General features: G+C 46.5%; 1 protein-coding gene across 8 annotated transcripts in view; it reads right to left on the minus strand.

Moving 5' to 3' along the window:
- LOC133381204 (zinc finger protein 397-like) overlaps positions 1–22,417 on the minus strand; it is a 48,799-nt gene extending 26,382 nt beyond the window's left edge. For 2 of the 8 annotated variants that reach the window (XM_061619931.1, XM_061619930.1), the window contains exons 1-6: positions 22,115–22,415; positions 17,059–18,235; positions 16,414–16,534; positions 13,670–13,752; positions 12,399–12,525; positions 12,058–12,165 (exon numbers count right to left, since the gene is read on the minus strand). In XM_061619931.1, coding sequence (XP_061475915.1) covers positions 12,058–12,165; positions 12,399–12,525; positions 13,670–13,752; positions 16,414–16,534; positions 17,059–17,787 — 1,168 coding nt within the window. In that variant the 5' untranslated portion in view covers positions 17,788–18,235; positions 22,115–22,415. Of the gene's footprint in view, positions 1–11; positions 198–12,057; positions 12,166–12,398; positions 12,526–13,669; positions 13,753–16,413; positions 16,535–17,058; positions 18,236–21,969; positions 22,052–22,114 lie in introns of those variants that run through there. The other 6 variants (XM_061619927.1, XM_061619924.1, XM_061619928.1 and 3 more) reach the window with 6 other exon arrangements.
- Positions 22,418–22,927: the final 510 nt, after the last annotated feature.

The following is a 22,927-nucleotide window of genomic DNA, read 5'->3' on the forward strand; positions in this document are numbered from 1 at the left end:
CGCTGACAGACCTTTTGCAGGCTCACCACATTCATTCTGGTCCTTCATGAACTTGGCCTTGTATCTTTGCCCACGATTTTCAGCTGTCAGGCTAATGTTCCCCTGGGATATTTCAGCTGATGTCCCACATGTTTCCTCTAGGCCAGTCTCTCCCTGCTGAGAATACTCTATCTTGATGTTTCGTCCCTTCTCATCACCTGGAGAGAGAAGAGAGAAGAATTTGGTCCCTACTCTGCTCACCTCTGGATGCCTGCAACCTCTTTTCCTGGCAGAAGACCAGTACCATAATGCCTTTTATACAAATCTACAGGGTGCCCCACTTGGAGTACTATATACGGATCTGCTTGCTGCACCTGAATCAATGAGGATACTTCAAGCTGGAAAAAGTGCAGAAAAGGGTCAGTAAAATGATTAAGGGGCTGTGGCAACTTCCCTGCGAGGAAGTTGAATGTTGGAAGATTCAGGACAAAAGAAAGGACTTCTTCACACAGCACATACACTAAGGAATTCGCTTCCATCAGAGGTAGTGATGGTAGAGAAGATTAGACAGGTTCAAAGGAAGTTAAGTCTATCAATGACTACTAATCTTGGTGGCTATATTTGCCCTCCACTGTCGGAGGCAGGATGCCTCGGAATATCTTTGCCTGGAAACTGCAGGAGGGGAGAGTGCTATTGTGCTCAGGACCTGTTTGTGGGCTTCCCAGAGGCTTCAGGTTGGCCACTGCGAGAGCAGGACGCTGGCACAGATGGCAAGGGCTTAATCCAGCAAGAGTCTTCTTATGCTGCGGATTTTTAGTTAAGAAAAAAGGATACCTAAGGGGGACATGATAAAGGTGTATAAATGTATGTACTGCAGGGAGAAAGAGGACAGAGAATGTTCTCCCTCTCTCATAACACTAAAACTTGTGGACATCCAATGAAGCTGAATGTTGGGACGATTCGTGACAGACAAAAGAAAGCACTTCTTCATAGCTTCAGTTAAGCTGTGGAATTTCACTACCGCAAGATGTGTTGATGGCCACCAACTTAGGCAGCTTTTAAAGGAGATTGGAAAATTCATGCAGTATAAAGCTATCAGTGGGTAGTAGTTATAAGGGATACCTCAGAAGGTGGTACACCAACTCTAGGATCAGAGACGGCGAACCTCTGAACACCAGTTGCAGAGAATTACGAGGAGAGGACTGTTGTGCTCATGTCCTGCTTGTGGGCTTCACAAAGGCATCCGGCTGGCCACTGTGGGAAAAAGGGTGCTGAAGCAGACGGGCTCTTATGAGAGGAACAATGTTTTCATATTAAGTAAGTTGGCTCGTAAAAAAAACCCACTAAGGCCAGCAGATACTTTTTCCAAGCATGCCTAAGATTGCAGCCCGAACCAATCTACACGTTATTGACAAGATGGCATTTGTTGGTTTTTTCAAGGTTTTTATGTAGAATTTGGCACTCTCGAAGTACCCATGCCATATTAGAGTGGTGGGGGATGACAACTGGCCTCCCAGTGGCCTCCCAGTTGCCCATTTAAATGATGACATTTTATCTAACTCTTTTTAGGCCCCAGGCAAAGACGTTCCTCTTTACCCAGGCTCTGGCCCTTCATGGGTGGAGTCTCAGCTAGTGGTACCCTCTTTTAGTGGGACGGGACCTGTAGACCTGTCCCTTATTTGTTTTGGTGGGTGTTTTAGGGTTTTGATTGTGTTTTGTTTTTAAATGACATTAACGTATTGGTGCGTTTTACGTTTTAACTGGTTTGAACGTAAGCCGCTTTGAGTCACTTGTGTGAGAAAAATGACAAATAAATAAATAAAAATAACAACAATGTATGGACAAAGGCTGTAAAAGATTCTACAGAGAGGCCCCTACTAGCAGGTGGGTGGATGTGCTCAGCATTAAGGGACTTGCCCACCGCTCCTCCCTCACTTCTGAAAGCACCTTACCGGAAGATGTTGACAAGGTGAACATAGATGCTCTGATGTTTAATCACCACATTTTTCGTAGTATTGGTGAAGGTCTTGGGGAAGAGCCATTGCTCAGCATCAGAGCATCTGCTTTGCATGTAGAAGGTCTCAGGTTCAATGCATCTCCAAGTTAGGGTCGGGAGAGGCCCAGTCAGAAGCTCTGGAGAGCCTCTGCCAGTCAGTATAGAGACAACACTGAGCTAAACAAACTCATGCTCTGACTCCATTTAAGTCACTTTCCAATGACTCCTAAGGCCAGGAGCCCCTAATCCAGCTTTTGTAGGGCAAGGGCCATAGCTCAGTAGTAGAGCCCCTCCTTTGCAAGCAAAAGGCCCCAGGATGAGTCCCTGGGATCTCCTGGTTAGGGCTGGGAGAGAAACCCCTGCCTGAGACTCTGGAGAGCCGCTACCAGTCAGTGTAGACAACACTGTGCTAAATGGACCAATGGTCTGACTCAGTAGAAGACACCTTCCTACGTCCTTATGTCTCTGCTCACGGAGAGTTCACTGGTGTCTGATCATTATATCTGCCTGGCAATGGTGCAATTAAAATGGGACCGTCCAACTATTAGCCTCTGCTAATCTTTGTGGATTCTCCAGTGAGTAAGCAGTGCATCTTTGTCGCCAAAGTTGTTCCCACGCTCAGGGCATTCCCATCTTCTCCGTTTTCCATGAGTTCTTGGAGATCTCGGATCTCTGGGCAGCCGATTCTTCTGAAAAATGTTTCTCCCCCACACGGAACAGTGTCTCCTGCACACGTTCTCAACGGCATCATCAAATATGATCTCTGTATAAAGAGTTTTCCCACACTCAGCGCAAACCATAAGATTCCTGTCCTGTGTGACTGCTCCGATGTCTGAAACAGATCAGCTGTCCGATGCAAGCTCTCCCCACACTTAGGAGCACTGGTACAATGTTTCCTCCTACACGTCTTCTCTGATACTCTGAATTTTGCCGGAAGTTTCCCTCCACTGTGGGACATTCCAACTGGTCCTCTCCAGCATGTTTTGTAATAAATCATGATTTGTAGCGGTACTTTCTACCGCATTTGGAATATGAGGGCTTTTTCTGCATTTTCACTGTGTATATATTGCTACAAGACACTCCCAGAACCCCTGAGAACTGACTGGAATCATTCTGAGCTTTTAGAGATGCCTTTGCCTACTCCCTGTTGGACTCACCTCCTTCCTCGGACATCTCAGCTTGGCTGATGTATGATGCTGTCCTCAGTGTCTCCTCTGCCTCATTTTTGCCACTCTGAGCATTCTCCACCTTGTGACTGTTAGGAGACCCCCTACCCCCCCACAGAGCTACAATTCCCAGAGTGGTTTAACAATCAGTCCCTCTTCCTCTGGGAATTGCAGTTCTGTGACGGGAATAGGGGGTCTCATAACAACTCTCAGCACTCTTTACAATCTACAGTTCCCAGGATGCTTTGGGAGAAGCAGTGACTGTTTTAAATAGTATACTAGTGCTTTAAATAAATCCGCAGATGTGGCCACCATCTCATCAGGAGGTTCATTCCATACGGTATAGGCCACATCTACCCTTTGGAACTCCCTCCCATTGCATATTAGACAAGCACCATCTTTATTTTCAGTGCCAATTGAAGATCTTCCTTTTTCAACAAGCCTTTTAAGTAGATATCTTTATCCCAGTCTGTATCAGATTCGAGATTGTTTTAATATATACAACTCTTTTTAATTGATTTTACAGATGGAACTATTTTTATCGATTATGCTTTTACTATGAAATCGCTTCAAGCCATTTTATAGAGAGCAATTCAGAAAAGCAATCAAATAAAGAAGGGAACTTTTGGGTGAAAGCAGAAATCTCACCGGTTGCAGCTCCCACAACAGGGAAAACTTGGCCGGCTGAATCCTTTCCCCTCATTTAGCTACCAACAGCCACCAAGCCTTGATCAGCAGCTGAAACTATGATGCAATCCAGAATTGCACAGGTGCAGGAATTCAGGGGAGCTTCAGGCTGGTGGGTCTACTTCGTGTTTTACTAGAGCCTTGTGATCCACCAACTGGAGCCAGGTGCAAAAGACATACACTAAAAAAAAACAGGGTGCCTCCAAATAGCTGCCGAGTACCAGAACTGAGCTGCAATCACAGCTTTTACACATACACACACACCTGGCTATCCCAGGTTTCCTCATTGCTGCAGTCTAATTTGGAGGCAGAAGGGGGTTATTTTGTTGTTGCCATTGTTGTACAATTGGAGGTCAGAAATCCTCACTGATCTACCGGAAGACACCCCCAGCGATCTACCTTTCTGCCCGCCTTGCACTGAAGGACTTAAAAGCAAACGATTTCTCCATCTAGCTCCCTATGTAGCGTGAAAGTTTCACCGGTAAAACCCCACAACCGATGCAGGAGTCAGGCGGCCAGTGGGAATGCTGCCGATGCTTCATTGGCCAATGTACCTGTCATTTCACTCTCTCCCACTCCCACCACTGAACAGTACCCGTCCTGGGCTGTCTTGCCCTGCCCCTCCTCCGGCCGAGGAACCACACCGACACTATCTCCACGCCAATCACGGGGGGGGGGGCAAATTACAACATTTGTTAATTTGGGGGGGCATTCGATAAGTTTCACAACTTGTTTTTATGCACATTGAACCAAAATGTGACACACCCTCTCAGCTTAGAGCTTCATATTTAAGCAAACCAGAGATACGATTTGGTAAATGACATGCATTTATTGTTATATCAGTTTAGATTTTGTCATATTAAAAGAGTAAAAATGTTCCTAAATCATTATTAAACAAATATCGGTGCTGATGGTGCAAGTTTAGACTGTGATGAACATGCCCTCTCAGTTCAGCCGATTACATATAAACAAACCATTTTGATGGCTTATTTTGTTTTAATGTGTCAACATTTTATTATGGCTAGAGAGACCTCAAAAGCTGGAAGATGCCCAGGCCTCTCTGAACTTCAGAGTTCTCCCTACACAGGGCTGGGCAACCTTTTCTTCCCTGCCGAGGGCCATAAACCTCTTTGGGGATAATCTGTCGGGGGCTACAAGCCAATAGTGGGCAGGGCCACGCCCCTTCCTGCTCAGTGGGCTGCTGGGAGAGGGGTTGGATCACTCTTGCCAGAGCTCTGAACCAGCTGGATTTGAAATCTGGGCGAGGATTGCCCTAGAATTGCAGGTTGCCCAGCCCTGCCCTACAACATGCTGCCACCATCTTCAGCCAGTGTGGTACAGCAGTTAAAGAGTGCTGGTGCAGGACCTGGGAGACGAGAGTTCAAATCCCCATTTGGCCATGAGTTGCTCGGAGGAAAGGTGGGATATAGATGTAATAATTGACAAACAAAACTCTCACTGAATGCACCGGAAATGTGACACGGTCAGTGGCCCATCCTTGCTCCTGACTTAAGGCTTTCGTCTTCATGCACAGTCCTCCCATTGTCTCCCAGAGACTCCAAATCTTAAACTGCTCGCCATGTACCCTGCAAGAGGAGGCACTAATTTATCACAGCAGTGGTGTGAGATGGAAGTGGATGAAAGGTCTGAGGTACACACGACTACAATGTGATTATGCATGCTTGCTGAGGGTGGAGAGTTAAGAGGAGGGGAAAGTGAAGCATTTGATGCTGTAAACACCCCCCCCTCCGGATTACGACTTCAGAATGGGGACCTCCTCAAGTTGTTGGACTACAGCTCCCATCATCCCAGACCAGTGGCCGTGGGGGTCCAACAACATCTCAAGGGCCATGGGCTCCACATGTCTGATAATGCCTGTTTTATTCAGAAATAAATCTCACTGTGTTCAAACAGGTCTTACGCCAAGGGAAGTGTTCCCAAGACTGCCGTGCTTTTAGCCTTGCAGGGTGGCTGTCCCAAAGGGATAGACATGCTTTCTTTATTTTGGATTGCTTGTAAGACAAGTTTAAGAATACAGATAAATAATACAAAATCAAGAGAGAGAGAGAGAGAGAGAAATAGCTACTAACATGAAGCAACGCAGACACAAAAAAATATCCAGGCAGAAACCATCTCAGCCATCCTAAAAGCCTTTTGGAAAAGCCAAATTTGCACTCTCCCCACCTGCTTCCTCCCAGCAGCCAGCATTCAGAGGTGGACAGCTGCCGACAGTGGAGGCAAAAGATATTCTTCATACTCCATGAATGCGTTTCATCCTCCTTTCAAGCCATCCAAGTTGGTGGCCATCACTACACCTTGTGGGAGCCAGTTCCATAGTTTAACTACATGCTGTGTGAAGAAGGACTTTCTTTTGTGTCATTAATTTCTCGCCACTCAGCTTCATTGGTTGTCCCCAGGTTTAGTGTTATAAGAGAAGATGAAAAACTCATTCATATCCATTTACTTCACACCATGCATAATTTTATAAACTTCCCTCACGTCCTCCCCACTTACTCTCTTTTTCTCTAATGCTGCAGCCTTTCCTCACAGGGGAGTTGCTCCATCCCCTTCATCATTCTGGTTGCCCTTTTCAGAACCTTTCCCAGCTCTACAATATCTTTTTTGAAGCGAGGCGACCAGAACTGCATATTAGCATTAAGTGTTTTACTTTCAATCCTTTTCCTAATGATTCCTACCATGGCATTTTTTACAGCTGCTGCACATTGCCCAATGTGCAGCAGGCCATCATGGCGGACATTCCATAAAGCTGGTGCCACCACTGAGAAGGCTCTGCCGAATTTCAACTGGCAAGCAACACCCAAAGCAGGGTCTCAGATTCTGAGCATGTGCACAAGGGGATACCGGCTGCATCTCCATTGTACATTTAGTATCATACTACAGTCTTTAAACAGTCCTGACATCCCCCAAAGAATCCTGGGAGCTGTAGTTTGTGAAGCGTGTTGAGAGTTGTTAGGAGAGATCCTCTATTCCTCTCACAGAGCTACAATTTGCAGAGTGGTTTTAACCATCAATCTCTCTTCTCAGGGAATTCTGCTTCAAATGCATCATGCAGATGGGAACACTGACAGGGCAAGGTGGTCCCTCAAATACCCATGCCCCGAGTTATTTGGGGCTTTCAACAAGCCATCACCTAGCTAGCATTGGGAAACCTTTGCTGATTTGTTTTAAAACTGGGTGCCGAAAACAAAACTGTTGTGATCATTGTAGAGGTATCACACGTCTGAGATGAAATGGCTAATTTGATCATCTTGTCTCCTGCCATACCCTGCAGGAGCAAGCCTAGAACCAAGCTTTTTGTGACATCTGTGTAGAGGCCGGTTGATGTTTTGACTCCCTTTGCGGAGAGGCCCTAGTGTGGCCTTGAGCATAGATTTTTGATAATGAAGAGAAACTGAAGAGGGGAAGGTTGGAGCTAAGCAGACACATTCTTCTATATCTGGCAGCCATTTTGTGTTATACCACACCACCACAATGGCCATTCTGTGTCATGCCACACACTCCATGGCAGCCATTTTGTGACTGGCACCCACAGCATTTTCTCAACATTTCAAATGTGCCCATTGGCCTAAAAAGGTTGGCGACTCCTGGCCTAGGTCCACGAAAGTGGCCTCAATAACTCCAGTTCACAGACACAGGGGCTCCCTCACCCCAAAAGGCAGCTCAAGCTATACAAGACACCAAAGACGCCCACTCACAATCCTCACCAACAACGCCAGCCACACAAACAGGGAAAAGAAGCTGAAACAAAGGTTTTAATTGGTTCTTTATTAAGCATCTTTTTTTTAAGGTTTTCTATTAGAAGGTTTCGTATAAAGCACACAGCACTAAATCCCAACAACTGCCAAGGAAATCAACTGTAATGTTAAAAAGTCAAATGCAACAACACTGAAGGGAATGTCCTATAAACGAGCCAGTCTACGGAACAAAACAAAACAAAAATTACAAAAGGAAGGTAATTCAGAAAACATTCTGGCAGAGTGTGCTGTCTTTTTAAATCTGTGCTCCTCTGCGATGTAGTGCGTTGACTCTTCTGCCCCTGGGAAGGGGGCCCTAGATTCTTGGATGACTCCACAGAGACCTGCAGAAACTCTAGACTCTCAGGGCTTCCCTTGCTGGGACAAAGGGGAGGGCCCTTGAAGGGGGGGGATCATGGACAGGCAGGAGGGGGAAGGTAGCCGTGTGGCTCTTGCACACTATGGGCCAGATATCCCTCAGAACCCCCAGTCTGGCTGGAGGGCTGGTCCTTGAGCTCCAAGCGCCTGTCATGCAAGTAGCCCTGCAGCTTATCCATAGCCTTCCTTTCACATTCCTCCAACGCTTTTTCTACCGCGGTGCACATCACAGAGCAGTCGCCACGAGCCTTCTGTGAAGCCGAAGCCCAGCGGGCCATGGAGCAATGGGTGGCACCCGTCTTGGCTCAGGCACCCTCCAGTCTCCTTTCCCACGGGCATTTGCACACGTTTCTCATGTGTTCGACGTCAGTTAAAGATGCCCTTGGGCGTCTTGTTGGGGCAAACGCAGGGAGTCCAAAAGGGCCAGGGAACCCAAAACACATGTGGGGAAGGGGGGGGGTCTGGAGTGGTGAAGCAGCAGGTGGCCAAAAGGGTCAATACAGAAGGCCTCAGGTTCGATCCCTGACATCTCCAGGTAGGTCTGAGAGAGAGTCCCTGGCTGAAACCCTGGAGAGCCGCTGCCAGTCAGTGCAGGCACTCTTGAGCCAGACAGATCAATGGTTTGACTCAGTATAAAGTAGCTTCCTATGCACTCAGATTCCTTCCTCTCAAAGTTTCTTCTCTTGTTGTTATGTGCCTTCAAGTTAATTATGACTTATGGCAACCCTATGACCTCCAAGAGCATCTGTCATGAACCACCCTGTTCACATCTTGTAAGTTCGGGTCTGTGGCTTCCTTTATGGAATCAAGTCAACTCTTGGTTGGCCTTCCTCTTTTTCTACTCCCTGCTGTTTTTCCCAGCGTTATGGTCTTTTCTAGTGAATCATGTCTTCTCATCATGTGTCCAAAGTATGATAACCTCAGTTTCATCGTTTTAGCTTCTAGTGACAGTTCTGGTTTAATTTGTTCCAACTCCCAATTATTTGTCTTTTTCGCAGTCCATGGTATGCACAAAGCTCTCCTCCAACACCACATTTCAAATGAGTTGATTTTTCTCTTACCTGCTTTTTTCACTGTCCAACTTTCACATCCATACATAGAGATCGGAAATACCATGGTCTGAATGATCCTGACTTTAGTGTTCAGTGATACATCTTTGCATTTGAGGACCTTTTCTAGTTCTCTCACAGCTGCCCTCCCCAGTCCTAGTCTTCTTCTGATTTCTTGACTATTGTCTCCATTTTGGTTAATGACTGTGCCAAGGTATTGATAATCCTTGAGAAGTTCAATGTCCTCATTGTCAACTTTAAAGTTCCATAACTCTTCTGTTGTCATTACTTTAGTCTTTTTGACATTCAGCTGCAGTCCTGCTTTTGTGCTTTCCTCTTGAACTTTCATCAGCATTCGTTTCAAATCGTTACTGGTTTCTGCTAATAGTATGGTACCGTCTGCATATCTTAAATTATTGATATTTCTCCCTCCAATTTTCACACCTCCTTCATCTTGTTCCAATCCCGCTTTCTGTATGATATGTTCTGAGCACAGATTAAACCAGCCTTTCCCAACTAGTGTGCCTCCAGATGTTGTTGGACCACAACTCCCATCAGCCTCAGCCAGCATTGCCAATGGTCAGGAAGATGGGAATTGTGGTCCAACAACATCTGGTGGCCCACTAGTTGGGAAAGACTGAATTAAACAAATAGGGTGATAAAATACACCCGTCTCACACCCTTTGGGGAAAGAAGGCTTTGAAAAAAGGAGAAGTTTGGCAGCATACGGCCAAATAAATTGTAGGTGTGAAGACCAATTCTGTGGTTTTTGGGTAAAGATTTTGTATTAACGAAAGGCTAAAACACACACACACACACACACACACACACAGACTCTCACACAAAAGAAGATGTGAGTGCTTAACTGGGGTGGAGTGGAGTGGATGGGACAGTGATCTAACACAAACCTGAAATGGCTGATTTGGGGATAGGAAGACAGTCACCCTCAGGTGCTCTCCATGTACTGAACCTGGGAAGGTTGGCTGCCTGACCAGTTGCATGTCTCATCATTTTGCGCCGGCTGTTGATAAGGTGATGCCAGACATCACTGTCCCGGATAACATGCGGCAACACTAGATCTTGCTCAACACACAGAAACCAATTCAGCTCTTCCAAAAAGGGGCGTGGCCCCAATGGCCATTCCCTTCCAGGCAGTCCTCGTTGCCCTTCCAGAGATTCTTGGCCTTTTCCTACTCCTGCAGCCAATTCCTCTCATAGTCACAGGTCCTTATCTCACTCGAGATCCACTGGAACTGGTAGACGGTCCAGTAGTTTGAAAAGAGAATGGCCACCCCAGATCTCAATAAAGACATGAATTTCGTCATCTGTCCAGTGGGGATACTTCCAGTGCAAACCACTGTAACCCCAGGTAGGGTAAGAGGAACTCCATAAGAACGGAGCGCCTTCTGAGGTGCCAGGCTTGGCGTCGGAAGAGGATGTAAAACTGGATCCTAAGTCAAGGAAATGGTGAACATGAACAAAACCAAACAAAAATGAGCCACATTTGAAGACACCGTGGTTACCTAGAAGCCAGGCTTTTTAAGAACAGGGCTGGACAGAAAGGGGGCAGTCAGCAAGGACAGGTGTGGCACAGGAAAGTAGGGTGAGATAAATCATGATGCTAAAAAGATGCTGGCCACAGATGCGTAGAACAGGACTCCACAATGATGGCAGAGCAAAACAGGAGTGAGGCAAAGAACAAAACTTTAAGAGGAAACGTGGATAAAGCCCGAACATGTATCGCGAAACATGTCTCTCTGCATTCAGTAGAGATACACAAATCTTTACCTGAAAACAGGGGTGAGGAATCCTTTTTCAGCCCGAGGGCCACATTCCTTTCTTGAGTAACCTCCTGGAGTCCACATGCCAGTAAAAGGCAGAGCCACAGGCAAAAGTGGGTGGAGCAACAAATGTGAATGCTTACCTTTGTACAGTATTTTATTTATTTTTCTTACATTTATATCCCACCTGTCTTTTATCAAGAAACCCAAGGTGTCATACATGTGGTTCCCCATCCAAGGATTGACCAAACCCAGACCTGCTCAGGTACAGCAAGATGACAGCCTCCTGTGCCTTCAGGCCACACCCTGGAATAGCATGGAGAGTAGGCTACCTTCTACACATACTCACACACCGCACTCTATATCCTCTGTCTAAGGAAGCAAGAAGCATTATCAGGTCACATTCCAGGCAGGCAAAAGCACTCACGGTGGGTGAACAGCAGGACTAATAAGATGTGTAGCCTGAGGAGAGTATATGGCTCGGGAAGAGTACCAAGGGCCAAACTGAAAGGCCTGGAGAGCCGCATTCAGTCCCTGGGCCTGAGCAGGAGAGCACATGCTACGTATGCAGAGGATCTCAGGTTTGTTCTCACATCTCAGCCAGCCGATCCAGGAGAGACTTATGTATGAGCCTGCTGTCCATCGAGAGCCACCTGAGTCATCTACAGGCATATGACTTCATACATTCTGAGATTTCATCAGGCGTTAACCATACACATTCAAGCTTATTTTTGCATTCACAAGTAACAGCTAGAGGCACTGTTCTTTAAAATGGAGCAATCCCAATACCACCTTTTGAGAAACTGCACAGAAATCAAAGAAGATATCAGCGGGACTCTTCAGATTCTTAGCCAAATACTTTCTGCTGCTTCTGCCAAGCACGAGAAAAAAAATCTATGGGAAAAATCATTCTGGGAGAGAAAAAACAGAGATGGGTCTATTCTCCAGCCTTCTGAGGAGAAACCCCAGAGTTCTTCAGAGCCAGTGGGGTGTAGTGATTAGAGGGCCCGACTATGACTGAGGAAGACCCAAGTTCAAATCCTGATCAGCCATGAAGCTCACTGGAGTGACCTTGGGCCCATCGCCATTTCTCAACCCCAAACCTACCTCGCAGGCTTGTTTGGGATTAAGTGGGGGAGGAGGAACAAACCACATACATCACTACAAGCTCATGGGCAGAAACACTCTATAAAAATGTACCAAATAATAGATTTGTCTGTGTGCATGTGGCAAGAATTGCCTTATTGGGTTCTCCAACCCCCTTACCTGCATCTTGACTTGGGAATCTCTCATTTTCCACAGGAAACTGCACAAACATCTCCTCAGCTTTTTCAGAGTGGGAGGTGAGGTCAGGCTGGGGAACCAAGAGTCCCTCTAGAGAGAGAAAGAAACATAATTATTTCTGGCTCAAAGGACATTCATCTATTCTACCTGGCTCTTTTTTTTTATAATGATTTTAAATTGTTAATTGATACAGAGGCCTGGAGTGTCGCATTCAGCCACCAGGCCTGAGGCACTCCCACCCTGCCCTATCATCTCTATTACATGTCAAGCGGCAGTCCAGGCATGGTGGACCTGTATAGGGCTTGATGAGAAGAGGGTCTTACCTGAAGAATCCGTGTCTCTGTCCTCCTCCTGCATGACTTGCCAAAACATGGTCTGTTGGCCTGGCTGGGTCAGACTCTGCTCAACCACGTGCAAAGACGTGCCTGTCTCCTCAAGGTTCATCGGTCCCTGCAAACAGGAGGGAAATGTTTATAGAGTGCCACAGACGGGCAAGGCGTTGTATCGAACGACATTAACATGACAAGTTCCCTACCTAAAGGAGCTTCACAATCTACAATTTCCCACAGATAAAAGGCGATGGGGGGGTAGACAACGAATAGGATAAACAGGTGAAGAACACCCTCCCCCCCACTAAGATCCTGTTGCACCAACATAATCCATCCAGGATGAAGGCAAAGAAACTGAATCACCTACTTTTAACATCATGTTCAGAGCCATTAAATAAAAACGTTCAGTCCGCTTATGACTGGAGATGCCAAGGATTGAACCTGGAATCTTCTGGATGTAAATTTATTTCATTATTATTCTGAGCATACGCACGCACACGCACACGCACAGAAGTCCTGGTCTTGTTGCAAGATGGAACGGGTGAGCTTTTGCTGTAGTTACTCGGCCAGGAGGGAAACACACTCTGCATGCGTACTGACATCCTCTTTTACAGACGCAATGGGAAGGGGCTGACACCTCAAGAATGGAGATTCTAGCAACTTACATTTTTTCAAAAGGTGTCCCCCAGAGAAGAAATAAGGTGCCAGAAAATCAGGACTATTGTCTTGATTGTCTTGTGGGCAATTGTCCTGGTCAAGCCTTCACCAACCTGGTGCCCTCCAGATGTTCTGGACTACAACTCCCCTCGGCGAAGGCTGAACCTGGTAATACATTATTACCTTATTGTAACTAAGCTTGCCTACCTGTTCCTCCCCTTCCCCTTTCCTCTGTTGTTTCTCTGTGTCTGTCTTAAGACGTTAAGCCCCCTGGGATAGGGAGGATAATACAAAAAGCACCATCAGAACTGGCATTCCACCTGCTCTTGAAGACACACCTGTTTAGACAAGCCATTCCAACTGCTTTAACTGTTACACTGTTTTAAACTGGCTTGACTGTATTTCATATTTTAACTCTAGATGTTTTGAATGTTGGTTTTATTGTGTGTTTCAGTTACGCATAGATATATGTTGATGATTGGATTCGCACTTGTAACCCGCTTAAGAGCCATTCTGGCAAGTAAGCGGTATAGAAATCAACATATAGTAATTATTTGAACAAAATAAATAACGCACAACCCAGGTCTCGCTCACCAAAGTTGACATACCTCTGCCTGGTCGGGCCTAGCCATTTCCTCTCCTTCAGGAGGAAGCAATGAGTTAGGATCCCTAGGACCCTGGATTCCACTGCCTGCAAAGGACAGAAAGGAGATGCTAAAAACCAACCTTAAAACATTCCCCTTAGGTTAGGTCTGAGATATAGTCCTTGACGATGATTTAGAAATGGTACCACATTTTTTGACTGCTGCCAGGAGAAGTATTGGAAAAGCTTGGCAACAGAAAACACCTCCACCTATCTTGGAGTGGTACAGGAGGATTTGAGATATTCTGATATTAACTAAACCGACTTACTGTGAGGAAGTGAACTATGGTCAGGCAAACTGGCTTTTGGAACTGTGGAGAATTTTTTGGATGTACTGGAAAAACAAATTTCAAGATAAAGTGCACCCATACAGTTTGCTTGCTTTACTGTAAAAAGTTAGTATATATGCAAATATAGGTGATTAATCATTGATTAGTTTCTCTGCAGCTATAATATTATTTTTATTTTATTACTCAAAATAAACAGAAAGAAATACCTGTAAAGGATTAAGAAGAAAAATGTGTGAGTTTATAATGGACAGAATTTTCCGCTAAGGATCTACCTAGTTGTCTCAAACGCTGCATCAGTTCTGCACTGTTTTTATAATTATGAAACCAATAAAAATTAATTTTTTTAAAAGTCCTGCTGGATCAGGCCAGAGGCCCATCTAGTCCAGCCAGTGGCCCCTCACAGTGGCCCACAGTGTTCACACAGTGGCCAACCAGATTCCCCAGTGGGAAGCCCGCCAGCAGGACCTGAAGGCACATACTGCCTCCGACAGTGAAGGCAGAACATAGCCAACATGGCTAATAGCCATTGATCCAGCATTATGTTATCACAATGGCCACCTAGATGTCTATTGAAACCCGGCAAGCACATCCTGCATGCAACAGCAACACTCTCTCCACTTGTAACTCTTGCCACCCTGGGCTGCTTTGGAAGGAAGGTTGGGATAGACATTTAACAAATAATTCCCAGGAACTGGTATTCAGAGGCACACCACCTAGAATAGCCATCATTTATGTGTATGCGCCCTTTCCATAGTAAACCATGCTCAAGGTGGTTTACGTATAACATCAGATACAACATAAATCAGGTGTGGGGAGCCTTTGGCTCCCAGACGTTGCTGAACTCCAACTCCCATCAGGCCCAGCAAGCATGGCCAATGGCCAGGGATGATGGGAGTTGGAGTTCAGCTACATCTGGAGGGCCAAAGTTTCCACACACAACATAAATTATAACATAAGCCATCACGGCTAATAGCCATTGTTATTCCTTATCCCCTATGAATAAGTTGGTGGCCATCATTGCATCTTCTGGGAGTGAATTCCATAACTTGATTCAGCCTTTGTCAACCAGGTACCCTTCAGATGTGGTTGAGCTACAAGTCCCATCGGCCCCAGGCAACGGTTGGGGCCAATGGGACTTGCAGCCCAACCATATCTGGAGGGCACCAGATTGGCAAAGGCTGGTTTAACTCAATTCTCAGCTGGTGGTCCACCTGCTGAACTAACAAAAAACCTCAGCAGGTTTATTAAAGGGGACAGGAGCCCTGCTCTGCTCCTGCATGGCTGTTCACACTAATGATTCTACAAACATTTAAAAACAACAACCAGGAGACTTGCAGCTCGGTCCTACGCAGATTTACTGAGAACTGAGGCCTGCTTTCCATGTGCGGCAGGAGGAGGGAGAATGGGCTATACCAGAAGAGTATTTTATTTTAAGTCTTCACAGCTGTTTAAAACAATGCTTTTAAAGTTGTTTTGTTTTAATGTATTTTAATGTCTGTTTTATGATGTTTTTATTTTTTTTGTTTGCCGCCCTGAACTCCTGCTGGGAGGAAGGGTGGGATATAAATCAAATAATTAGACAGACAGACGATAGATAGGAGAGGAGATTTATGCAGGGGGGAATGGGGTTAAGGTAGTATCATTTAGATTGTTAATGGAATATGTATGTTTTTCAAAACTTCTAAAGAAAAAAAAATGGAATGGGCTATACCAGGCGTGGGGAACCTTTGTCCCTCCTGATGTTGCAGAACTATAACTCCCATCAGCCCCAGCAAGCACGGCCAGCGGCCAGAGATGATGGGAGTGGTAGTTCTGCCAAAGGCTTCCCACACCCGGGCTATTAGGGTGGGCGAGGATTACATTTTTTTATGCTCTTCTACATCGCCGAGTCCCAGCAAACAGAACGCCAGCACAGCAGGAAGAAAGCTGGTCTTGAATAGCTGGTCTGTTTTGTTTCGTTTTGAAGACAGGGACAGCATCCCAAACCTTTGGCTATCTTCTGTAGCCTCTCAAGGGGTACACTGCACTTTGCTGCATCTTTTTAAAAAACAGCACAAATTGTAAGATACAGAGCCAAACATAAATAAATACCTCATGTTGAACTTACAGCAGAAAGACAAAAATAGTACAGTATTAGTGGGGGGGGGGGAGGTAAATCAGAAGAAAAACTAGAGCATCCAAGGAAGAACATAGTACAGATGCTTCTATAGGACTAACACAGGATTTGGTGATACTTTTATCATTGTTTTTCATGGTGTTTTTTCTTGGTTTTTACATTTCCTTGTGCCTTTGTATGTTGCAAGCCGCTTCGATGCATTTCTGTGAAACGTCCAGCTTCTAAATATTTAAATAAATAAATAAAAACACTCTCAAGAAGCATGTGCAGGACTGCAGCCTTAATATCCCGATGGAGTCTCACCCAGCAAACAGAGATCCCCGTTACTGATCTGCTTGGCTTCTTTACAGATCTGATTCTGGCCAACATTCAAGGGAGCAACCTCTGCATCCCGGGAATCCTCAGCCATCTCCTGCAATGGCTCCTGAAAAAGAAGATCATCATATAACGTTCCATCTCTTAAAAGAGCCTCTTCCCTAGTATCAACCATCTCAGGCTCTATGGTCGGCAGGTGAGGCCTACTTGGGGGTGCTCTCACTGGGGGGTTCCCGGTTGGTGTGGACCCGTGACAGGGCCTTTTCAGTGGCAGCTCCTCATTTATGGAATGCCCTTCCTGGTGAGGTGTATCTGTCTCCCTCAGGAAGAATTTGAAAACATTCTTGTTCAGCCAGGCATTTGATGTCTGAAGCAGACTGTTCCTGAGATCACTGGCTGACAGAATGCTTTGGAGAGAAAAAAATGTTGCTGGTGTGTTTGCCACCCTGGGCTCCTTTGGGAGGAAAGGCAGAATATAAACTGAAATCACCATCACCACCACCACAGCCCAGGCAGCATGGCCAATGGTCAGGGATAATGGGAGTTGTCCTTCAAAACATCTGGAACGCACCCATTTGAGGAAGGTTGACCAACCCTATTAAAAATACTGGGGATTAAGCACTGAACCCTCACCTGCCACTCCCCTGCCCTGGCCGTCTGCTGGCTCATCAGGAAATCTTCCGCCAGGGCCACCGCCTGGGAACACGTCTCCGGCCCACCTGCTCGGATCCAGCCCTGCAGTTCCGGTGGGAGGCTGGCCAGGAACTGCTCCAGGATCAGCAGCTCCAGGATCTGCTCCTTGCTGCGTCTCTCCGGCTTCAGCCACAGGTGACAAAGCTCCTGCAGCTGGCTGTAGACCCTTCGGGGGTCCTCAACCTCCTCACAGCAGAATTGCCTGAAGTGCTGGCGCTGAGCCTCCATCCTCAGGGCATCCCCTCGCAAGATGGCCGCCTTCACCTTCCCATAGTCCTCCCGATCTCCAGCTGCCAGGGTAATAAAGGTCTGTTCGGCTTCTCCGCTCAGGGCTGGCAGGAGCCGGGCTGCCCACTCTCCTCTAGGCCACTGGCAGGCTTTGGCCACTTGCTCAAAGGAGGCCAGGAAGGTCTTGGCATCATCCCAGGGAGCCGTCTCCAGTAACTGTGGATTCTGCCATGCCGAGTGAGGACCCTGCAGTGTCATCAGGAACTGCTGCCACTGGGCTTCCCAGCGCTGTGGCGTCCCTTTGCAAGGCTCCCATTTGATCCCCCGGGACACTCTCCATCCTGGTTGTTCCCTCATGCAGTCAGGTTGAACCACGCTGGAGAGCTTATGAAACCCTCCTTGCCCTTCTTCTAGTTCTGTACATGCAGTTTGGGGCTCCATCTTCCACCCGGGCTGCGAAACCCTGAATACGGAATATAGCTGGCAGAGGAATGGTCCCGCTGGCAGATTAATCCCAGTGAAAGCCTCTTTCTTCTTTCCCCCTCTTAAATTTCAGTTCTCATTAGTAACCCAAGAGGCTTCCTGCTCTTTCGGCTGGCATTATCTCATCACTGGCTGGTGATGGGAGTAACAAAAGATTTGACAGGAAAAGTGCAATTGCAGCAAAGATTAAGCACCAAATGAGACTGATAAGGGACCCCAGCAGACCCCAGATAGTTGTGGGTTGTCTGGCAAGATCCTGTTTCATTTACAAACCGATATGACACAGACGGTCCTCCATCAGCAGCAGCTCAAAAAAAAAGGACTTTTAAACAAAAACCTGTTGGTGGTCCTTTTCTTTAATTATGTCTTGTTGATGTGTTGTCTCTTTCTGTCCTCCACGTGATACCTGAAAAATAGAAATATGTACCATTTAAAAGTTATGGTACACCTTCAGCACATGACAAAAGCTGTACAATGAAGGTGCCAGGCACACGTCTGTGGGGAGGGAGTTCCACAGCTTAGGGCCGCCACAGAGAATGCCCATTCCCGCGCTGCCACCACCCCTGAACTTCTGAGGGTGGCCAGAACTACCAAAAGAGCCCTCTCTGCTGATCTTAACATCTGAGACCGTCTGTAGAGAAGGAGGCGGCCTTTCAGATATTTGGGGCCTAAGGCTGCAATCCAATACACGTCTACTCAGAAGTAAGCTCCACTGGGTTCAGTTTGGCTTACTCACAGGTGTGTATTGTATGGCAACCCAAGTCATTTAGGGCTTTAAACATTAGCATGAGCACCATAAATTGGACCCAGAAACAAACTGGCAACCAATGCAACTGTTTTAGAACAGGAGTTATACGAGCTCTAAAGGAAACCTTGGCCTGTAATCTGGCTGCTGCATTTTGGACAATCTGAAGTTTCCAAATCATCTGCATGGGCAGACCCACGTAAAAGCGCATTGTGATGAAATATGCTAAATTGACCTGTTTGTATTTTGTATGTACTGAATTGTGGTAGCCGATGGCTTTGAGCAGTAAAGATTCTGTCAATCAAAGATTCTTCCCAATCTAGAAGTTACCAGAGTATGGAGTACAAATCATCGTTGCCCAAAAGCTAGCATGTCATTTGGAGCCACAAACAGGCATGAGACAATTATTGTTTAAGTGCTTATTGGGGCTTTACTCCCTTAGAAGTGAGTTTAGGGTTCCAGCCTAAACTTTTAAGACATCTCAAAACATTTCTTGCATGTGCTGTATTTAATTTTGGCCCCATCTGCATTATACATTTAAAGCAGTACTATACCACTTTATACAGACGCTGCTTTCTCCGAAAGAATCCTGGGAACTGTAGTTTGTCAAGGGTGCTGAAAGCTGTTAGGAGACTCCCTTTTCCCTCAGAGGGCTACAATTCCCAGAGTTCCCCGAGAAGACGAATTCAGGGCTGTGGAGTCGGTACGCCAAATCTTCGACTCCGACTCCTCTATTTTTCTACTGTCCGACTCCAACTCCTTCATAAATGGCTAATGTATATTAACTAGTAATAACAAATTTACTGTAGTAAAATGGTAACGCAAGGCATTTCATCACCACCACGGGAATCATCAGGCTAGATTGATAGAATATAAAATATATTTATTTGATTAAAATTTCTGAACAAGAAAACTTTCCTAAATTCCTATTAAAGTTTTTACAGTAGGGCTCCGCTTTACGGCGTTCCGCTTTACAGCACTTCGTTCATGCGGCGGTTTTCAATTAGGGAAAGGCCCCGCTCTTACAGCGCTTGTTCCGCTAATACGGCAGGTTTTTTCCGTCGCGCACCATTTTGACGTCATCTTCATGCGACGCAGCCCATTATAGTCTATGGGGCCCCGCTTCACGGCGATTTCCACTTTACGTCGGGGGCCTGGTCCCTAACCCGCCATATTAGCGGGGCCCTACTGTATTTTGAAGCCGGAGTTGGTACATTTCTACCGACTCCGACTCCACCCAAAATTGCTTCCGACTCTGACTCCACGACTCCAACTCCACAGCCCTGGACGAATTGGCTGTTAAACTGCTCTAAGAATTGTAGCTCTGTGAGGGAAATGAGAGTCTCCTCACAACTGTCAGCCCCTTTAACAAGCTACAGCTCCCAAGATTCTTTGGGAGAAAGTCACAACTGCTTAAATGTATAGAGGAGATTGGACCTGATTTAGCAATCCATTCCAATATATATGTAGCCCAGTATAACTAAATATAACAAAAATATATCATAAAGCACTCTGTGTTATGTTTTTTGTTTTGTTTTAAGAAAAACACCAATAGCCCCTGAAACTCCAGAACAGGGATGGGAGACTTTTGACCCTTCAGTTCCCTTCGGCTCTGACCAGTGGTCATGCTGGCTGTGGCTGATGGGAGTGGGAGACCAACAACAGCTGACATTATCAATACCTTGCCACAGTCATTAACCAAAATGGAGACAATAGTCAAGAAATCAGAAGAAGGCTAGGACTGGCGAGGGCAGCTATGAGAGAACTAGAAAAGGTCCTCAAATGCAAAGATGTATCACTGAACACTAAAGTCAGGATCATTCAGACCATGGTTTTCCAGATCTCTATGTATGGATGTGAAAGTTGGACAGTGAAAAAAACAGGTAAGAGAAAAATCAACTCATTTGAAATGTGGTGTTGCAGGAGAGCTTTGCGCATACCATGGACTGCAAAAAAGACAAATAACTGGGGGTTTGAACAAATTAAACCAGAATTATCACTAGAAGCTAAAATGATGAAACTGAGGTTATCATACTTTGGACACATAATGAGAAGACATGATTCATTAGAAAAGACAGTAATGCTGGGAAAAACAGAAGAGTAGAAAAAGAGGAAGACCAAACATGAGGCCAGTAGCCCATCTAGCCCAGCATCCTGGTCTCACAAGGGCCAACCAGAGGCCCCAAAGGGAAGCCCACAGGCAGGATCTGAGTGCAAGAGCACTCTCCCCTGGCTTCAGTTGTCCATGCTCTAGTAACCTCCAAGTTAGATTACTGCAATGCACTCTACGTGGGGCTGCCTTTAAAGACGGTTTGGAAACTGCAGCTTGTGCAAAATGCAGCGGCCAGATTGGTAACAGGGACCAGACAGTTCAAACATATAAAACCGATTCTGGCCCGCTTGCATTGGCTGCCTGTATGTTTCCGAGCTCAATTCAAGGTGCTGGTTTTAACCTATAAAACCTTACACGGCTTGGGACCACAATACCTGATGGAACGCCTCTCCCGACACGAACCCACACGTACACTACGCTCAACATCCAAGGCCCTCCTCCAGGTGCCTACTCCGAGGGAAGCTGGGAGTCTGGCAACAAGGGAGAGGGCCTTCTCAATGGTGGCCCCCAAATTATGGAATGATCTCCCTGACAAGGTGCACCTGGTACCATACTGTTAGCTTTTCAGCGCCAGGTCAAGACTTTCCTCTTCTCCCAGGCATTTTAGCATGTGTTTTTAAATTGCTTTTTAAAAATGTGTTTTTAAATTTGTATATTTGTTTTTAATGTTTTTAATTGTTGTAAACCGCCCAGAGAGCTTCAGCTATGGGGCGGTATACAAGTGCAATAAATAAACTGGTATTCAGAGGCATAACACATCTTACTGTGGAGATAGACCATAGCCATTGTTACTAGCATCAGTGATAGCCTACTCCTCCATGAATGTGTTTAATCCTTTTTTAAAGCTATCCATTATACTGGGGGGGGGACTCTCTTGAAGGCACAGGGGCAGGGCCAGGCTTGTTTCCTCCCTACCCCCTCCAAGCATCCTTACCCATGCCTTTAACAACAGCCTTCACCTGCCCCCCCCCTCCAAATAATAATAAAAAGCTTTTTCACAGTGTGGGCTGCCTACATAGAGCACATGGCTTCCCCAAAGAATCCTGGGAACCGTAGTTTACCCCCTCACAGCTCTACAATCGCCAGCACCCTTAACTAACTACAGCTCCCAGGATTCTTTGATGGGGAATCATGGGCTTTAACTGTATGGTGTGTGTAGGCAGCCAAAGACACCGCCACCACAACCCCCATCAGCTGGTAACTATCCGCAGCCGAAACCGCTCCTAAAAAGTGCAAGGGGCGGGGAGAATAAGTTTTTTAAAAATTAAATATAAAAACCAACCCTTGGCCTCATTTGAACCCACGGCTTTCCCCAGCTTTTGTTTGTTCCCGGTGCAAGGGAGCAACTGAAGGTGGCCTGGCGATGATGATGATGCCTTAAAGGGAAAGGAGGAGGCGGGGAGGACCGCGCTGCAATTCAAACTCACTTTTCCGGGGCAGATCAGCGAGGCTCAGCTTGCGAGAGGAGAGCCCCTGGATGGCCCCGGCCCAGCCTCCCTGGATTTCTTGGTTGGGAAGAGGCGGAGAAGAGCGCGGGGAGGGAGGTTGCAGAGCCCTGGAGCCGCCGCCGTGCTATTAACAGAGGCTTCTCTCTCCCCTTCCTCGTCTCTCCTTCGTCGGTGGTTTAATGGCGGAGCTAACGCAGATGCTTGAGGCTCGTCCTCCTCGCGGCCGTTGCCCCCTACTGGATGGACTCGCTCATGACTCCGCTCCGACCCCCCTGCCCCCCAGAATACACAACACGCACAGGTCGTTTATTTATTTATTACACTTATATCTCACCCTTCCTCCAAGGAGCTCAAGGTGGCATACACGAGCCTTCTCACAACAACCCTGTGAGGGAAGTTAGGCTGAGAGACTGTGTCTGGCTCAAGGCCACCCAGCACGCGTCATAGCTCTTTAATATCTATATGAAGCCGCTGGGCGAGGTCATTAGGAGATTTGGAGTGCGTTTCCAGCAATATGCTGATGATACGCAGCTCTACTTCTCCTTTTCATCTTCTTCAGGTGAGGCTGTTAATGTACTAAACCACTGCCTGGCCGCAATAATGGACTGGATGAGAGCTAATAAACTGAGACTCAATCCTGACAAGACTGAGATGCTGTTGGTGGGGGGGCTCTCTGCCCAGATGGTTGATGTCCGACCTGCCCTAGATGGGGTTACACTCCCCCTAAAGGAGCAGGTCCGTAGTTTGGGGGTCTTATTAGATCCGCTCCTGTCACTGGAGGCTCAAGTAGCC

This window comes from Rhineura floridana, chromosome 3 (assembly GCF_030035675.1).
Source record: "Rhineura floridana isolate rRhiFlo1 chromosome 3, rRhiFlo1.hap2, whole genome shotgun sequence".
In the NCBI taxonomy this organism is placed as follows: domain Eukaryota; kingdom Metazoa; phylum Chordata; class Lepidosauria; order Squamata; family Rhineuridae; genus Rhineura; species Rhineura floridana.